Source organism: Carassius gibelio, chromosome A16 (assembly GCF_023724105.1).
Source record: "Carassius gibelio isolate Cgi1373 ecotype wild population from Czech Republic chromosome A16, carGib1.2-hapl.c, whole genome shotgun sequence".
NCBI lineage: Eukaryota > Metazoa > Chordata > Actinopteri > Cypriniformes > Cyprinidae > Carassius > Carassius gibelio.
In genome coordinates, this window is record NC_068386.1 from 3,743,975 (window position 1) to 3,762,233 (window position 18,259).

An 18,259-nucleotide genomic window follows, 5' to 3' on the forward strand; every position below is an offset into this window, starting at 1 on the left:
TTTAAAGCAACTCAATATTGTATATTTTATTATGCATAAAATAACAGATTTAGAATGCATAAGTTCAAGAAACGATAACCAAATCAAGTGTCATAAAAAAAATAATCAAATCATTTAAGAACTAAACAATGATTCCCAACCCTTAATCTGAACATACTGTATTCTTATGAAACACTACAGCACATCCAGCCATTAACATTACTCTGATCCCAGCGCTTGTGCAAATGAGTGCCATGACTGGAAGGAGAAACCCTTGAGAAATTCTGATCAATAATCTAGTGACAGATAAAAGCACGACAAAAAAAGAAAGCAAAAACACCACAGAATAACAAGATCATATTTGCATTCAATAAATACAAGAGGGCCGTTAAAGTGTAAGAATTATGATGACCACAGTGTGAATTTCTCAGGTGTTGAGATGCATGATAGTTTTCTGACTGCTTCTACAATGGCACACTAAAGGAAAAAGAATCTATAATTTCACAATTGAATCCCCATTGTGATCAGAAACCATTCAAGAGTTACCTAAAAGTGGCATTACACTTATTCTAAGCACTTTTTCTCATTCTTCCAGTGCACTGTTTGTAAGCAGACTGTCTGTGGCAAAAAGTGCAGGAATAAAATAAAAAGAGCAGTCATGTCTGAGCACCCCAGCTAACTGCTCGGTTCTAATTTGTCTGAAACAAGAAGCATAGCCTCTCATTTCTGAGGAAATCCTTGATCCATTAAATTTAAACATCTCTTGCTCTCCAAATTTGAAGATTATTACTTACTGATTCTGGGCATAACTAAGCAAGTCCATTACATACATTAAGCACACACTGTGCAGGGAATACAATGGTCATGGTCAACCTTGCAGCCCAGCCCAACAAAGCTGACGATTCTCCCCAGATCCCACGGTGGTGCTGTGGCAGCTCAGTTATTCTGACAGCAAGCACCCTGCTTGCCCGAATTCTGTGTGGGCTGCACGGTAATGGGAACCACTCTGGAACCACTGGGGGAGAAACTGTCATCACCACGCCCTGACATCTGCCTCTGGGACACGATACGGTAGATTTCTGTGCGAGAGAGAGAGAGAGAGAGAGAGAGAGTCAGAATTCAGAGTCCGGCGTGATGTAGGGTTGCCTGATAAACATGATCTTTCATGTACAGTGCAAAAGCTTTAGTTACGGTTCATTAAGACACATAGAAATAAACAGTGTAACTGTGTAACATGGTGCGGCTGAAGAGAGGTATATCCCAGGCCAAACAAAAAAGAAAAACGGTAAAAAAATTATTCACTATTTCTACGTGGCAAACTTCTAGACCTCAAAACACCGTTTCATTCATTCACAGGAAAAGCAGAGGATATCTGTGGTGTGGAGTTTGACGCCATCTAGAGGTTATACTAGAGAACATACAAAAGCACCTTGGAATCTAAAAAAAACGCCCAAGAAATGTGTGGTGTAAAATAGATATAATTTTATAAAAAGAAAATTGTCCCTTGTTTTTTTAGGTCATTAATAATTTTAAATTCCTCGCAACCCCAAACTCTAATGTAATGTGACAAAAGTAATAATGCTAATATTAAAGCTAGAAATAATATTTATAAAAGTAATAGTAATAATTGTGCTTTATTTCGAAATTAAAAACCATTCTGGGTGATTTTTGTATTACAATGACAACTGTTAATTTTTTTTTTTCCTCCAAATGTTTGAAGAAATATATCATGAACAAAAAAATCTGTAAACATTTGAATGATTTGAGTATATACAATTTTTTGGATTATTCCTTTATGATTCTTTTTCCTTAAATTATATATTGCATTCTTTTACCCATACAAGTCTGTTCTGAAATTAGTAATAAATCATAAATGATTAAAATTTAACTACAACAAACAAGAACAACAATAATAATTTTGTTTTGTTTTTGGAAAGCATCACAGAAGTGACAATTGTTCCACAAATTATGCATTTCCACTTTTTAGGGATGGGAACAAATCACGAGCCTGAAAGTTTTTTTTTTGCTGATGTATTTATTGTACATGTTCTTCATCTTTTAATATGATTCATTTGAGCAGAATTGAATGTCAGAAACATCCAGTTAATAAAACATCGCATTTCTCTCTAAAATTAAAAAATGTACAACATTTGAAAGTGACCATCATTGAAAATGAATCTCATTATGGCAATGCATCTGGATGTTTAACTTTTGAGCATTTTCATGCCCATGTTTTTTTTTTTTTGATACTAATTGAATATACTAAATTATGCATAAATACCTTGCTACTGAAATACTACTTCTCTCATTACAGTAATAAAAATGTTCTTAATTTTATAAAACGACTGGTACGTGTTCTTCACAGTTTTCATAAGACTGACCTCCAGAAACTTTATGATACTGATGCTACTAGTTGATTTGTTCAGGACTGACCTGTAAGAATAGTCTGAAAGGCAAGTTCAACATTAGAAGAGTCCAGCGCGGAGGTCTCCAGGAAAGAAAGTCCATGCTTCTCTGTAAATCACACACACAGTTCACCGGAGTACTTAACATCTCATGAACACAGAAAATATAAAAGACGTTTTAACTATATCTAGCTTCTCAAATAAAGGTTTTCCTTTAAAGTGACCTTTTTGGTTTTTAGTAAGAGTATTTAACAATTATTTCGTTAACTCTCAAGCTGTCTTCACAAAAGCAGAATATTAGGTCTTATTTTTACAGTGAAATATTTAGTTAAAAACAATTCATTACTATGCTCTGACTCCTTTATATAAATCTGGGTACATTTTAGTCTAGTGTTAGTTCAGATATCATTTTCTAACTTTGATTGGCCAGAAAAAACGTCACTCATTGAAGTAAGTCCTCACATCACTAACCTGCAAATGCTTTGGCTTCATCAACAGGAACGGCCCTCAGATGACGCAGGTCACTTTTGTTCCCTACTAACATGATGACAATATTACTGTCAGCATGATCCTGCAGCTCTTTCAGCCAGCGCTCGGCGTTCTCATAGGTCAGATGCTTGGCAATGTCATAGACCAGCAGGGCTCCTACAGAACCTCTGTAATACCTGTGAACACACACACACACACATATTTGAAAGACGCATTCATTATCCACAAACAAATAACACATTTCTTCCACAATCTAGTTACAGTGTGTGAAATAAAACAGCTTTAATTAAAGTCTTCATCTAATCTGAGGGAACATCATTAGGGGCCAAACGATGTTGTTTTCTTAATATTCAAGACGAGAGTCTATGTCTTCATATTGTACTATACTTTAAAAAGGCAAGAATACAAGATTAGAAATCTGGCACAATTATCCACCATACATTTCTAACATAAGAACGGGCACGGCGATTTTGAACTTGAATGTGCATTGTTTCCAGTGTCAGCTGATTCCAGTTAACCATGCAAAAACATTTATTAATTTATTATCATAATCACGAACGCAAAAGGTTTAAAGATTTACTGCACTTTGCTATTCTTCTAGTTACCGCACACATTTAAGCTTCCATGTTTATCAATTATTATTTATTAAATACAATATTTCAAACTTTTTACACATCTAGTCAGGGACAGAGTGCAAGCATGTGCACATCTCACATAATTCTATATTTTTAGCCAAACAGAATCAAGAATATTTCTATTCTGGTTAATGAACAGTACTTGATGTTAACTGGTGGTTATCATGTGTCTCAGAAGAAATAATAATAATTATAATAATAAAAACATACTTTGTTTTTTTTACTTTGTTTAATTAATTTTATTATTAACCCCCATGTAAGCTACAGAATATCAATTATATAACATTACAGAGTATACTTTCCCATCCCTACATTTAATCAAACAGAAAATATCATATAAAGATAATAAAATAACATTCACCAATGTAATAAATAAAAAAATAAAAAAATAAATATGTATTACAATGGATTTCAGATTACAGTCATCATTATATAACATCCCACTTTATCTATCTATTTACAAATTGCCTCAAAGGGGACCATACCTTTTTAAAAATATTGCATGTGTTCATTTTTCACGAGCAAGGTTGTCAGACGTTTCTTTAAGCCATTGTGAAAGAACAGGTCTTTGGATGTTTTTCCATACTTAAGCAATAACACGTTTAGCTTGTATTAAACTGTTACTGAAATCTATGAACTTCTCTTTACTTGCACTAACTGACATACTTTCAGGATATATATGGAATAAACAAAGCTTTGATTCCAAGGGAATATTTTCTCCAGTCATTTCACAGACTTTTTTTTTTTTTTTGTGGAAGATTATATTTTGTAACCAACTGCTAAAAGTTCATGAGTGTACCTACTTCATATAAAATGTGGCTTTGTTTAAAGTATTGTGAGAGTACGGTATTGTAAGATCAATTATTGTCTATCGAGAGTGTATGTTTTATGTTTGTTTTTTCAATCTAAATTACACTTCGATCATACCACATCAATCTTAATAATTGAACCTGTAGAAAATTGTACCTTTTCTCTCACAACAAGTATTTATAACATTACGGTTGAAGCACTGATGTCACATGGACTATTTTATCGATGTCCTTGTCCTTGTCGTTACTCCCTTTCTGGGCCTTGAATGTGTCAGTCTCATTGTTGTCTATGCAGGGTCAGAAAGCTTTCAGATCTATTAAAAAGATATCTTAATTTGTGTTCTGAAGATAAATGGGACAACATGAGGGAGAGTAATTAATGATGGAATTAAAACATTTTGGTGACCTATCCCTTTAATAATTTGAACGATTGAATCTGAATATTAGCAGTGTTTTTTTTTTCACTTATAAATGACTGTACAAAATTAATAGTAGTTATTAAGACTTATTGCTTGATTTGGAATTGGTAAAATATGCTTGGGGAATCAGAATATTGACTTGACTAATAATTATGCACACACTTTAGTTTTTATATTATTTGTTATATTATATAGATTTTATTAACTTTATTAGATGTCATTATTTTTAAATTACTTTTTTTTTAAATGATATAGACATATATTAAATTGTGCACAAAACAAAAGGACATTTTAAAAGGAGTTGATGTCCTGATAGATTCTCTGAAGACACTTACGCTGATGTGATGGCCCTGTATCTCTCTTGTCCAGCCGTATCCCAGATCTGGGCCTTGACGGTCTTGCCCTCCACATGGATGCTGCGTGTGGCAAACTCCACCCCGATGGTGCTCTTGCTCTCCAGGTTGAACTCATTGCGGGTGAAGCGAGAGAGCAGGTTACTCTTGCCCACGCCCGAATCGCCGATCAGAACCACTGTGGATGAAGAGGACACGAGTGCGTGAGATCAACCGGCTCTCTTTATAATGCTTTTAAACACTATTGTGTTTGCTATTGTCCCTGGAGACACACATGACACTGTAAGAGCTCTTTCATTTGTGCGCTTGCATGAACCGGCCTCCCTCCGCTGCACAACAGCAATTAGATTTGAATATTTCACACACAAAGGGTGTGTTTCTACAAAGCTTTTAACAATGAATGAAAAGGGCACGACTGATGAACAACTCCCTTTTTCATCCACGAAATACTGGGAACATCTGTATCTCATGCTGACACAGGCAAAAATGGAATAGTTATTACTAATAAAGATTCCTGAATTTATATTTACAGTTACACTACCGTTTAGCTAGTTTAGGGTCAGTAAGAATTTTTGTTGTTGTTGTTGAAATTAATAATTTTATTCAGAAAAAATTCATGAAATTGGCAATGTTACAAATGATTTCAATTTCAAATAAATGCTGTTACTTTGACTTTCTATTAACAGCAGAAACTTAAAAATATTAAGCAGCAAACCTTTTCAATATTGCTAATAATTAATGTTTCTTGAGCAGGAAATCAGGATATCAGAATGATTTCTAAAGGATCGTGTCATATTAAAAACTGGAGTAAAGCCTGTTGAAAATTCAGCTTTGCATCACAGGAATAAAATAGCTTTTAAAATATTATATTCAAAAAGAAAAAGTTATTTTAAAATTGTAATAATATTTCATTACTGTCTATACTATATTTTTGATCAAATAAATGCAGTCTTGGTGAGCATAAGAGACTTAAAATCTTACAATAATTTGTGAATTGTTTTAAAATCTATTTTATTTGTATTTATTTCTCTTTTATGAAATCAGTGCAGCCTAGGTGGGCATACTGTAAGAGATAAAAGGAACACTTACATGTAAAATAAGAAAAGATGCTTCGAGGACGTCAAATCTCACATTTTTATTTTTTATTTGAAAGTGAATATTATTTCAAAGCTTTTGTTTAGGGAAATATTATTAGTTAATGACATAAATTCCAGTCTATTCATCATCACACAAAGATGATGTGATACTTCAGAAGACTTGGAACATAAAAAAAGTTGATTAAATAATGACAATTAAAATTTGTAGTCAACCTGAAATAAAACGGGTTAATGTAGCATGCCAACTCGTCAACGTAAATCAAAAATGAAATCCATAACAGATGTCTCAGCTAATAATATCAGAGTTAGGCAGGCACACAGGAATGCACTTTGACAAAGACTACTGCTTGTGTTAAAGCTGGTGGACAGACATGTTTAAAGAGCAGAGCGGTGATGACTGGACAGCACTGATTGATTCATGATCAAACAGCAAAAGGTGCACGGTCAGCTTAGACACACATGGAGGTCAAGAGCAGAACTCTGACTAATAGAAGTGTCAAATTCATGGACATAACCACCGCAGACATCCAAGAGGTCAGAATAATACAAATAATATCATTAGCATTCCCTTTCAATAGTCAATTACTAGGGGAAATTCTCAAACTTTTACATTTGATCTCCTTCGATCCTGAATAATTAGTTAGATCTCAAAAACAGAACAAATGAATTATCGGAGTGATCTTCTCAATCAAAAGAGATGGTATTTATTAGATCAAAGGAGAGTTTTTAAAAACTCCTGAATTCAAACCCATCCCGAGAAGGACCTGATTTATACAGGTCTTACCAGTTTAACTGTGCTTATATTGCTGACACGATTATGTTTGGATAGTGCACTTTAAAGCCTATGTTCAAAAATCGGGGGTGACAATTAAGAGGTCAAAGGAAGCATTGAAATCAATTTACACATGTAAGACAAAAAAAGTTTTTTTTTTTTTTTCAATTGCATTAAATGTCCTGTCCAAACTGTTACCATTTCATAAGTTGTGAGTATGACTGATCTACATTAGAATTATAAAGCAAAGCAAGACACATTGCCACAGAGACACAGAAGCCAATCAAAATGGCATTTACAAATTATTAAAATGTATATGTTCTATGCCTTTTTATGCATTTGTCCAGCTGTAAAATCCATATGGCAGTTGTGTTCTGGAAAATGACACTTGATTCTACCTGCTCTAAGATGATCATTAGCTGTTTAACCTGCCACCATGTCCTAAAAACCAGCTTATCCAGCCAAAGCCAGTATGACCAGCTGTTTTTTTTTTGTCTAGCATTCTAAAACACAGATATGCTAGTCTGTGTTTTAGAATAGAAAAAGAAGACATCCTATGAAAACGGAGACAAAGCAACACATGAAGAAAACATGCACGAGCTTCTCTGAAAGTCAGCTGCTCCTGAAGTGCTGCTCACCTTTAAAGAGATAGTCATACTCGTCCTCTCTACCCGTCATGGCTTTAATCTTCTTACCGGCTTAAAAACAAGTCCGTGTTTTCAAATATACAGACGTTATGCTCTTCTGGAGAACCACAAGGCGCCCTTATATATACTACGAAGTCAAGGAAACTTTGTTGACGCATCAGTTGATCACTTGCTCTTACGTGCGCTTCATGCGTTAAAGACTCTCGGAAACCAAAAATAAAAATATATAATTTATTTCCTTCTGTCGACGGTCATAAATAAAGTAACCGTTAAGAGAAACAGGTTCCGGATAAGCTAAATTTGTTTTACAGCTAATCAACTTTGATACGATGTTGCTGCGCTACGTCAACCAAGTTTTGCCCTGCTGTCTCATCTCAAGACAAACACTTACGTCATTTGTGCTGAGACGTAGGCCCGCCTTCCTAATGATCTTATTGGCCAACTAACCTGTCTATCACACGAGTGTGCCTCTGTGACCCAATTAAATGTTTGATGGAGCTTCCGTACAGGTGTGTTACGCCACAGGTGTTTCTTTTATAGTTGTCAGGCAATATAAACACAGAGTATAATGATATTAAAGTACATCAGTACATTAGAAAAATAGATTTAAAAAAGCACGACAGACCTATATTTCAGGTGAGCTCTAACACATTTCACAGCGTGACTTCACTCACTGCTTTACAGAGGATGACGGGAAATGAAAATGCCACGTAGGAGGCAATGAGGAGGCAGAGCTGTGCACCATTCAGAGTTACACATATTAGATTATTAGTCATATGTATATGACTAATGAAAATTGCAGCTTTACCATCATAAATTATATATATATATATATATATATATATATATATATATATATATATATATATATATATATATATATACTTTTGAATTGTAATAATATTTCATAATATTACTATTTTTACAGTATTTTTCAACAAATAAATGCACCCTTGTTTAACATAAGAGATTTCTTATAAAGTTCCAATTAAGATTTATATATATATATATATATATATATATATATATATATATATATATATATATATATATATATATATATATATACTTTTGAATTGTAATAATATTTCATAATATTACTATTTTTACAGTATTTTTCAACAAATAAATGCACCCTTGTTGAACATAAGAGATTTCTTATAAAGTTCCAATTAAGATTTATATATATATATATATATATATATATATATATATATATATATATATATATATATATATATATATACACACACACACACACACAGTGGTGTATTTCACAATTAATATGAATAATCATAATTAATCCAACATTTATGATTGCAAAGAGCCAGTTCCAATTCAAACTGGTCAAATCAATTAATATTCCAAGTCATTTTTATTATTATTCTGTTTATTGATTAATGATGATTCATGAATATCCATTGTGCCTTTTCAAACGTTTTTGTGTAATCAGTTTTATTTCCCTTTTTTGTTGGTGTTGTATGCAAACTGCACTTGAGACTCATTGTGCAAAAAAAAAAAAAAAAAATACAAAGGATTCAGATATTTTTCATACATAGTTCTGCTTTAATTCTTTATGGAAAATGACATGCTCTCTATATTTTTATTTGTGTTGTGTTAACAGCAGCAACTGATAGGGCAGAGCGGGGGGAAAGCTGTGAAATTTCTTTGTGAAACAGAAGTTAAATGTGTCCAGAAGCCCATAACAAAAATGTATCTTGACTTATCTAGTGGTTATTTTGGGAAAAAGAGTAGGGAGGTGTTTCCCCCCACTCTACCCTAGTACATGCAGCATCATCATTCATTTGTGAAGATACAAATTAACACTTTGCTTATAAATGTTTTACATATAGATTTTAATAGCACAAAATATTAAACTAGTGCTGATCAGTCTTAAATAATAAAAATACTTTTTTTTTCTTTACCGTGTGTTTTCAGTTATCTTCATTAGGCATGTTAAATAAATCAAATTAAAAACTAAACAGTCTGGATGAACATGTAAATAAAATAAAATAAAAGTTCTTTCCTCCATCTTATGCTTATTAAAGTGATAAGGTTATTTGTCCAGCATCTGTTGATCTCAATAACTTGAGTAAGATGAAAAGCTTGCTGTATTTCTCATTTGTAAGTCTCTAAGGTCAAAACATTTTGTTAAGTGAATAAATGTAAGTTAAAAAAAAGAGAGAGAGAGAAAGGTTTGGCATGACATTTCATAAATAATACAAACAAAAATCTCGTACTGAGAGGGAACATTTAACATTTAAATTAATTAAAACTGACATTAATCCTTGTCAAACCTGAAAAACATTAAAATGCCTTTTAATTGTTACATAATATTTAACAATACAAATACGGCTGTCAGTTAATGAAATGGATTTCCTTTGTTTTTTTTTTTTTTTTATCATACTCATTCTTTCTTTATGATAACTCTACTGTTCATGCTGAACTCCTCTATTCGATATGTTCTTTCACAGGTTCTTACAGCAGGTCTTCTTTTCCTCCTGTCCATTTTCTGCTGGACCTTTAGGCTGGGATAATGTCACAGCATTGATAGAGCCTCGGGTCACTTCTTTGCTGCTCACCTTTTTATGGATTTCTGAAAAAAAGAGATCAACAATAACAGCATCATTATGATAATGAAGCAAAGTGCTTACACTGTTTCAAGCCTGACTGAAGAGGAGAAACCAAGAGGGCAAGAAACACATGTTGATTACATGTAAATATGGTCTTATGTGTTCAGAATAAACAGTAGCTACCTGTAAGCACAGTGTTGAACGCCGCCTCAACGTTTACTGACTCCAAAGCAGAGGTTTCCATGAACAGAAGATCATTCTTTTCTATAAAAAAGAACCCGTCATTTTAATTATGATTTGCACTGTGTAGTTTAATGAAAAGAAATAAACTGGTGATTTTATGCAAGGACATTATCCATTTTTCTACAGATTTTGTTTTTCTTACAGTGGGGGTTTCACTGAACTAAAAAAAAATAGACTGGTTTGACTGGATAATAGACTATAAATGTAAACTGTAAATTCATTGACATTTCCGTTAACTCTAAAACACAATGCAGTGCAAAATTGATTTTTTTCATTACTGGTTTATAGTGGTTTATTTTACTGTCAGGAGTACTTATATATATATATAAACACTGGAATATCAAACATAAATTTACTATCATAAATGGTGGTAATCAAATCAATTTATAAAACTAACAATTTAGTTAATCTTTTAAAATGTAGTCTAACAAAAATGTAATAATTCCTTTAATTTTTAATAAACAAAATAATAATTATTGTTTCATTAAAACATAGATGAAGCATTTTAATACATAATATATATGATTTCATAATTTCTCCAAGTTAGAAACATTTTATTTTGGCAGGCTATAGTGAAAAGCTTTGAGTTTATGTGTGTTTTAATACCTTTTTTTATAATAAATTATTATTATAAATATATTTGTTATAATTTCTTCGTTATACCCCTAATTTCAAAGTTTTGTCATGAAGACCTTTGAGTTTGGGTGTGAATTTTGTGTAAACTGGTATAATATAATAAACCGTCTTCAGTAATGACCTGCGAAGTCCTTTGCGTCCTCCGTTGGAACAGTTCGTACTGCTGCCAGGTCCGTTTTGTTGCCCACAAGCATCACTACAATATGAGGGTCTGCGTGATCATAGAGCTCCTTCAGCCAGCGCTCGATACTTTCATAAGTCAAGTGCTTTGAAATGTCATAGACTAGTAAAGCTCCAACCGCTCCTCGATAATATCTGAAATACAAGAAAACAGATCACATCAGATCAGATGACTGGAGTAACTTCCTTTTTTGAGTGGACAGAACACTGTCATAAAACATTATGTCATAAACAAGATCACATTTTTTTTTTATTATTTTATTTGAGATGACACTATGGTCACCATTGCCTTTTATGAAAAAGTGTTTTATGTTGCACAGAAGAAAAAACTAAAACGTGATGCTGAGTGTAATTGACAAAATTGTCATTTTTGGGGTACCATGGGCAAGTTTACTTGTTTAGCACCATCCTTTATTCTACCATGTTAAACTCACGCAGAAGTGATGGCCCGGTACCGCTCCAGTCCCGCAGTGTCCCAGATCTGAGCTTTGATGGTGAGATCGTTCAGCTGCACAGTTCTTGTGCTGAACTCCACTCCGATGGTTGTCCGGCTGTCAAGATTAAACTCATTCTTGGTGAACCGTGACAGCAGGTTGCTCTTGCCAACGCCAGATTCTCCAATAAGAACCACTGCAACAAAACAAGGAGGTGCGCATTGGTGTATTAAGCTACCAACTACCAAATCCTCTGTTTGGTGTATTAAGCAACATTCGGTTGTGTAAAATCTACGATTAGTTGTGGATTAAAAGTCCAGCCATTCACAAACTCATGATGTCATTTGATGTCTTGGATTTGGACTCTTCAATAACAAGTGCAACATTAAGAGGCAACATGTACTATACAGTCACAAATCTGCATCCTCATTATGAAATTGTCCAGGATTGTTGTTCATTAAAATTTGAGACAGAAGCAGATCTAATCACCATATTCTTTTGTTGAAAACAAACCAACACTGGATGAACAGTAAATCTCAGTACAGCACTCCTTATGGAAACTTATTTCAGGTGCAAACATGAATGACTCAAACACGTCAAAAGTCAAATCAACACTCCACCCATGTCTGATTATTATGACATTTCTGGGATTGTAGTTCATTTATCATATTATTATGTCAGGAGAGCAGTACATAAAAAAGCATTAGAAAACTAGAATCTTAAAGCTAAGCGTATTTAAGAAGCCTATGAGTTTTAAAGGAATATATCACCCCAAAATAAACATTTCCTGTAAATTTATCACAATCAGGCTTCCAAGATGTACATGAGATTTGGAGAAATTTTGCTCTGCAGTGAATGGGTGCCGTCAGAATACAAAGTCCAAACAGCTAAAAAAAAAACATCACAATAATCCACAAGTAATCCACAACACTCCATCACTTGTCATCTTGTGAAGTGAAAAGTGGCATGTTTATAAGAAACAAATCCATCAAGGCGTTTTTCTTTTACATTTAATCATTTAGCAGACACTTATCCAAAGTGACTTACCAACGAAGACAATAGAAGCAATCAAACAAACAAAAGAGCAACAATATATAAGTGCTGTGACAAATCCCTGGTAGCGTAATACAGCACATGTAGCAAGTTTTTATTTTTTTTATTTTTTATAATACATACAAGGACTAAAATGTAGATTTAAAGGAAAGAGAATGAGCTAATGCTAGAGGGTCAAATTATTAGTATTATTTTATATAGTAATTAACTTTTTCACTGGACGAAGCAATATTATGGACTTATATTTTAGCCAGAAGCAACAGTTTGAAGTTAAAAAATGATGAGTTATATTGATGAGTTTATTACAAACATGCAGCTTTTTATTTCACAAGACATTAACTGATGGACTGGAGTGGTGTGGATTACTGTGATGTTTTTATCAGCTGTTTGAACTCTCATTCTGACGGCACCCATTCACAGCAGATGATCCAATGATGAGCAAGTAATGCAATGCTATTTTCTCCAAATCTGTACCCATAAAGAAACAAACTCATATTCATCTTGGATGGCATGACTATTTTCATTTTCTAATTTTAATTCTTTTCCCCCTTTACTTTTCCATTATTCCTTTAATTGAAGTGTTTGATATTTTAATATAATTTCAGATTAATCCACCAGCACAGGTGATAAACACGGCCCTTTAAATCAGTGCTTCCCAAACCTGTCCAGGAGGACCTGTCCTAATCAGACACACCCAGTTTAGTTCTGCAGTCTCTACTAACAAGTGAGTGTGTGTTCGATAAGTGAGACATACAAAAGTTGCAGGGCAGGGGGGCCTCCGGGACAGGTTTGGGAAGAAATGCTTCAAATGATCATTATCTTGCATGTTTTAAATTGTTTACTTAAAACTTCTTGTTCTTTTTGCTTCAATCTAACCATAACGAAACCAACAAAAAATGCAGGTCATTTTAAACAGTCTCTGTGATTTGATAATATTTAAAGAATGCACTAGCGGATCATTGATTCACAAAGGGCTTTAACAGGGAACAACTATTTCCCCTCCTTTACTGAATAACTTAACAGAGTAAGCTTGTGTAAATTAAACCTTGTGGTCGTGGAAATCATATTTCAACCACCCTATAGGACCTTTACAAAAGAAGGAATTAAATTGCACAAGGTACTTCCAAATAATAATAAATACTTTTTTTGTTTAATATAAAAATATGCAAAGCAAATGGCACCTTGTTTCTCTTATCACAATTGCTTTATATATTCCTCTATTACTGATTTATTTTTTAATAACTTAAGAAAATACCAACAATACTCTACATCAGCAAAACAGTGAAATTAATGATTGCAGATCACAAAACTAAAAGAGTCCAAAGCTCCATCAGAGATGGAAGTGTCAATTCTTACCTTTGAAAACAAAGTTGTAGGCCTCATCAGACCCCATAGTGTATATCCTGTAAGCAGATCTTCCTTGACTAATCTATATTAGTGCTGCATGAGTCAAAATCTCAACCAATTCCAAGGAAACCTAAGAATATGATCCCCTTCTCTATGCTACAGCGGCTGAAATAGTAAAAAAGCAGTAAGGAATATAAATGAATCTCCACCTTTAATGGTGGACAGTTCAGTTGTTTGTACAAGGAACTAGCCCTGTTAGTTAGCCTGGCAGTTCCGCTATCAAATGTGCCGTACCTGGGGGAAGTGGGCGTGACTTTAGGTGTGCTCAAGTCAGGTCAGACAGGTAGGGCGAGTGCAGGTTCAGTCATCTGAAACTGGGTGCAATAGTGCACCTGTTCAGCCAGTGAAACACCATAAGCAACCAATCGCTCTTTTAAAGCAGTCTCTCCCAAGATCAGTAATGGATTTCACGGTTAATTACTGCTTGAACACAAATATTAGAGAGTTTTGTGAAGATTTTATGCTTTTTAAGACCAAGAAAATGGAATATAAGGAATAATTTGAATGGAACACAAAACATCAGTATAATCTATAAATGTAAATGTCTTGAAGATGCAACTTTCAATTGATCTCCATTACTTTTTAATTAATTTCTTAATAAGCTTGAATACCTTTGCTCACAAACACTAGAATATAGAAATTACTTTTACTGTACCTACCTTCTGAAGCGACATCTTCGTCCTTTTTTTTTTAGCACAAAGTTTAAAGTTTCTTAAATCAAGATAGATTTACTTTGGAAGTAAAATGACAATATAAGAAGTCTTGTTTTATGAGAAACTGATGAAAATGAAGTTAGCCTGATTAAAACAAATATCTGGCTCAAAAAAGTTTTCATACCCCATTGACACATATTTGTTCATGTTTTAAATATAACCTCAATTTTGTTCAGTTTCTCAGAAAACAATACTTATCTTTTTGCATCTCAAGTAAATGTACCTCGATTTAAGGATGCTTAGATATTTGTACTGCAAAACAAGACAAAAAACACAAAAAGCATAATATTTTTTGCAGTTTATGCAACATTTAATGCCGTTTATAAATTCAAGATTTTGTGCTCTGATTTTAAGACCTTTTACAGCTTTGATTTATAAAAGTGTGACTTTAAGACCTTTTTAAGAAATGCAGGAACCCCAAACTAAGACTGAATGAAAATGCGTTTAAAGTATTCCTTATTTTTTTATACTTTTGGTTCAACAAATATTATTCCAGATGTAATTAATAAAAAGCATCACGTTCTGGTTTTAAAGGTAAAATAACAACATGTAACAAAAAAAGTATTCAACGTTTATTTCATATTGTTGACACTGACTGCAAAAATACTGAGACATAAAGAAAAGATAATAAAAAGGGAAAATGCAGTTCAAATGTAATTACTTATGTTTATGCAAAGCATCATTCTGGGTCTAATAGCCGCACGATTTTATATAGCAATCATATAGAGTATGCAAATAAATAAAGCCACAGATAATATATTATAAAGGCCTAGATCTTTAGAAGTTTCTGTTTCAATGTACACAAATACACAGAAGTACATCCTACGACGCTGCCACTTGTGTCAGTGGTTCCTCAAGGTACTGCACTAAAGCTTCAGCCTGTGAACATAAATAGTTACTTTGATTGCTCATGAAAATACATACCATGTGAATTTTTTTCTTAGTAAATAAGTGTTATTATATATACACAAAATCTCACCTTTGCTTTAAGCATCCCAAAGCCTACGGTCTCCTTGGCATACATGCAAAGCAACAAGTTTGCAACCCGTGTAATGGCCACCCTGCCCTCCTGTAATGACAAATAAAATACAGCAAATTATACAGAAAACTATTGTAGAAAAATACTATAGTTTATCATGTTAGCATTAGTTCTGGCATCGTGTAATTAAAAAAAAAGAAGCACATATGTTTTATAAATCCAGACACACCTTGCTCTATAGCACCTGCTGTGCTGAATTTTTACATATCTTGTATAATGCAAATGTTATTGCATATGTCAAAGATCAGGATTCACAATCATTTACTATATAACCCAACTGTTCCAATTTTATTCCTACCATACAATCCATTAGAATTAATTTCAGTTTGTCCTCATTAAAGGCCTGGTGTCCGTTTTTGTCGTAAGCTGCCCAGATGTTGCTGGCAATGGCTGCAGTGACTCTTGCATCAGTGTCTCCATATCCAGAATACGCCAATAGAGAGCCTTCATTATTCAACAACCTAAAATATAACAAAACCACTTCATATATATGAAAAAAACTAAAACCAATATCTAATGGCATCTGCAAACATCATTACTCAGAACCAATTTAATAATTTTTGCCCAATAAACACTAATTCATTAAAAGTAAAATGCGTTTTGTGGTTTTAAGTGGATGTTAGTGTCTCCCCTTTTTCTAATAATTAACACACTTATTTTAAGTCATGATTTGCTTGAAAGATCTGTATGCCGTATTTCTTTAAAATAACTACAGATTTGATCTGTTATGCAATCTTATGCAAAGATATTTCGTGATTTTTAAGTAAGGCGCAAGTATGAATTTGACATTGTTAATGATTTATAATGATAATCATAATGATTTAACGACGACATATGCAAGACGACATTACTGAACAAAATCACCTAATTTTAATTTAAGAGAACATTTTATTAACATAAACGTACAATATTGTTTACCAATTTATCTGCTAGCTAAAGCTACGGATACGAACAAAGACTGGATTTCATATACTTACAGCGTGCTTTGTACGCCACTGGTGTTTGCTTGACTCAGTACTTGTGTTAATGCTTTAGGACGCAACATAATTTAAAGGAAAACGCCAATAATATTAATACACGTTTCAATGTTAGCAAAAAATTATAGCAAGAACTTCCAGCAGCCCAACAAGAACATCAGCTGACTTCCGCGCTGATGGTACATGGGAAATGTAGTGTCACGACAGTGCTTGTGAACTACAAAAACGTGGACTACATTACAACTGAACGTAACATGGATGATTTATATATTTGTTTTTCGGGTCATTAATAAAATAAAATAAAAGTTGTTTTTTTGCTGGGTTAAGAAATTAAAAGGTTGTCATTTTAATGATAAATTGCAATATATATATATATATATATATATATATATATATATATATATATATATATATATATATATATATGCGCGTTATTGAATATCGTAAATAATGGCAGTACTCCAGCGGTATCATGTCGATAGTCTCCTTAGTATGCTTTAACTGGATTTTTTTTTTTTTTTTTTTTTTACCAAGTTCAAATGTCTACAAACTGTATGTAAGAACTAAAATACTTTAGAGATTTCACAACCTTTTTGTTTTGGCTTTCCTTTGGGAGATGAGTGCAACAACCTCTTAAGTTAAGAAAGCCCTTTGTTAGGGAATTATCACTGTATCACAATATCTGAACTAAAATCTGAAACCGGTTCACCCTCAGAAGTCACAACCTGTTTACAATATACTGTAAATATGCATACTTAAATATAAATATCCTTTATTGGGTTCAATGGTCACATGAAGAACCTTTAACATCCATAGAACCTTTCCAATGCATTTAAGTTTTTTTTTTTTTTTAAGATTCTTTTATTTATTGAAATATTCTTTTCTCACTGAAAGGGTCTTTGAGGAACCAAAAATAGTTCTTCAACATCTGGCTTCACCCTTTGGAACCTTGACTTTTTAATCTTTGACCCCCACATTTTTTTACAGTAAATTGCACCCACAAAAAAGCATTTTACAGCTGAGCCTAATGAACTCAACAGTCACTACAGGATTCACCATGTTTCCCATCCTGGAAATCACAATTGTAAAAATTATGGTTTTCAATTTTCATATCATGTGCTTAAGTACATTAGCAAGAAATTATATTATTGTATCTGTTTAAAGCAATCATAATGTGTAAAGCTTTGTGATCATGGAATTAATTGGTTATGTAATGTATCAGCAAGAACAAATGACTTGTGTGTGTGTGACCTCCACATTAATTAGACAATAATCAGAAATGTTGTGATTGTAAGAGGAGAATATGATCGTGCAATACTTCATAAATGTTTAAAAAAAATTAAATTGCATGGCCTCATGTAGCCCCAACACTGCAAAGTAAAAAAAAAAACATTGGATT

The 18,259-nt window shown here is 33.1% G+C and overlaps 3 protein-coding genes across 3 annotated transcripts; all 3 read right to left on the minus strand.

The window, feature by feature from the left end:
* On the minus strand, positions 1-8,058 carry LOC128030363 (ras-related protein Rab-11A). The gene is made up of 5 exons (XM_052617920.1): positions 7,597-8,058; positions 5,072-5,267; positions 2,856-3,049; positions 2,413-2,493; positions 1-1,058 (listed from the first exon to the last, which is right to left on the minus strand). The coding sequence occupies exons 1-5, from the start codon at positions 7,634-7,636 to the stop codon at positions 916-918; spliced, it is 654 nt and encodes a 217-aa protein (XP_052473880.1). The 5' UTR covers positions 7,637-8,058; the 3' UTR covers positions 1-915.
* Positions 8,059-9,150: 1,092 nt separating this feature from the next.
* Positions 9,151-14,361, minus strand: LOC128030364 (ras-related protein Rab-25-like). Its single transcript, XM_052617921.1, has 5 exons — positions 14,081-14,361; positions 11,672-11,867; positions 11,179-11,372; positions 10,362-10,442; positions 9,151-10,201 (listed from the first exon to the last, which is right to left on the minus strand). Exons 1-5 carry the CDS (start codon positions 14,115-14,117, stop codon positions 10,074-10,076), a joined length of 636 nt encoding a protein of 211 aa, XP_052473881.1. The 5' UTR covers positions 14,118-14,361; the 3' UTR covers positions 9,151-10,073.
* Positions 14,362-15,403: 1,042 nt separating this feature from the next.
* Positions 15,404-17,046, minus strand: LOC128030365 (ragulator complex protein LAMTOR2-like). Its single transcript, XM_052617923.1, has 4 exons — positions 16,861-17,046; positions 16,182-16,344; positions 15,824-15,913; positions 15,404-15,723 (listed from the first exon to the last, which is right to left on the minus strand). The coding sequence occupies exons 1-4, from the start codon at positions 16,926-16,928 to the stop codon at positions 15,667-15,669; spliced, it is 378 nt and encodes a 125-aa protein (XP_052473883.1). The 5' UTR covers positions 16,929-17,046; the 3' UTR covers positions 15,404-15,666.
* Between the last annotated feature and the right edge of the window lie 1,213 nt (positions 17,047-18,259).

Bases quoted from the DNA above. Each gene is read 5' to 3' on its own strand.
- LOC128030363 (XM_052617920.1), bottom strand. From the start codon at position 7,636: ATGACGGGTAGAGAGGACGAGTATGACTATCTCTTTAAAG. The intron at 3,050-5,071 runs GTAAGTGTCTTC...GTGTGTTCACAG, and splicing joins TACAGGGCCATCACATCAGC to GTATTACAGAGGTTCTGTAG. The intron at 2,494-2,855 runs GTTAGTGATGTG...TGTGATTTACAG, and splicing joins TGAAGCCAAAGCATTTGCAG to AGAAGCATGGACTTTCTTTC.
- LOC128030365 (XM_052617923.1), bottom strand. From the start codon at position 16,928: ATGTTGCGTCCTAAAGCATTAACACAAGTACTGAGTCAAGCAAACACC. The intron at 16,345-16,860 runs GTAAGTATATGA...GTTATATTTTAG, and splicing joins AGTGGCGTACAAAGCACGCT to GTTGTTGAATAATGAAGGCT. The intron at 15,724-15,823 runs GTGAGATTTTGT...TTATGTTCACAG, and splicing joins TTGGGATGCTTAAAGCAAAG to GCTGAAGCTTTAGTGCAGTA.
- LOC128030364 (XM_052617921.1), bottom strand. From the start codon at position 14,117: ATGGGGTCTGATGAGGCCTACAACTTTGTTTTCAAAG. The intron at 11,868-14,080 runs GTAAGAATTGAC...GTTTTGTTGCAG, and splicing joins CTACAACTTTGTTTTCAAAG to TGGTTCTTATTGGAGAATCT. The intron at 10,443-11,178 runs GTCATTACTGAA...TCTTTTTTATAG, and splicing joins GGACGCAAAGGACTTCGCAG to AAAAGAATGATCTTCTGTTC.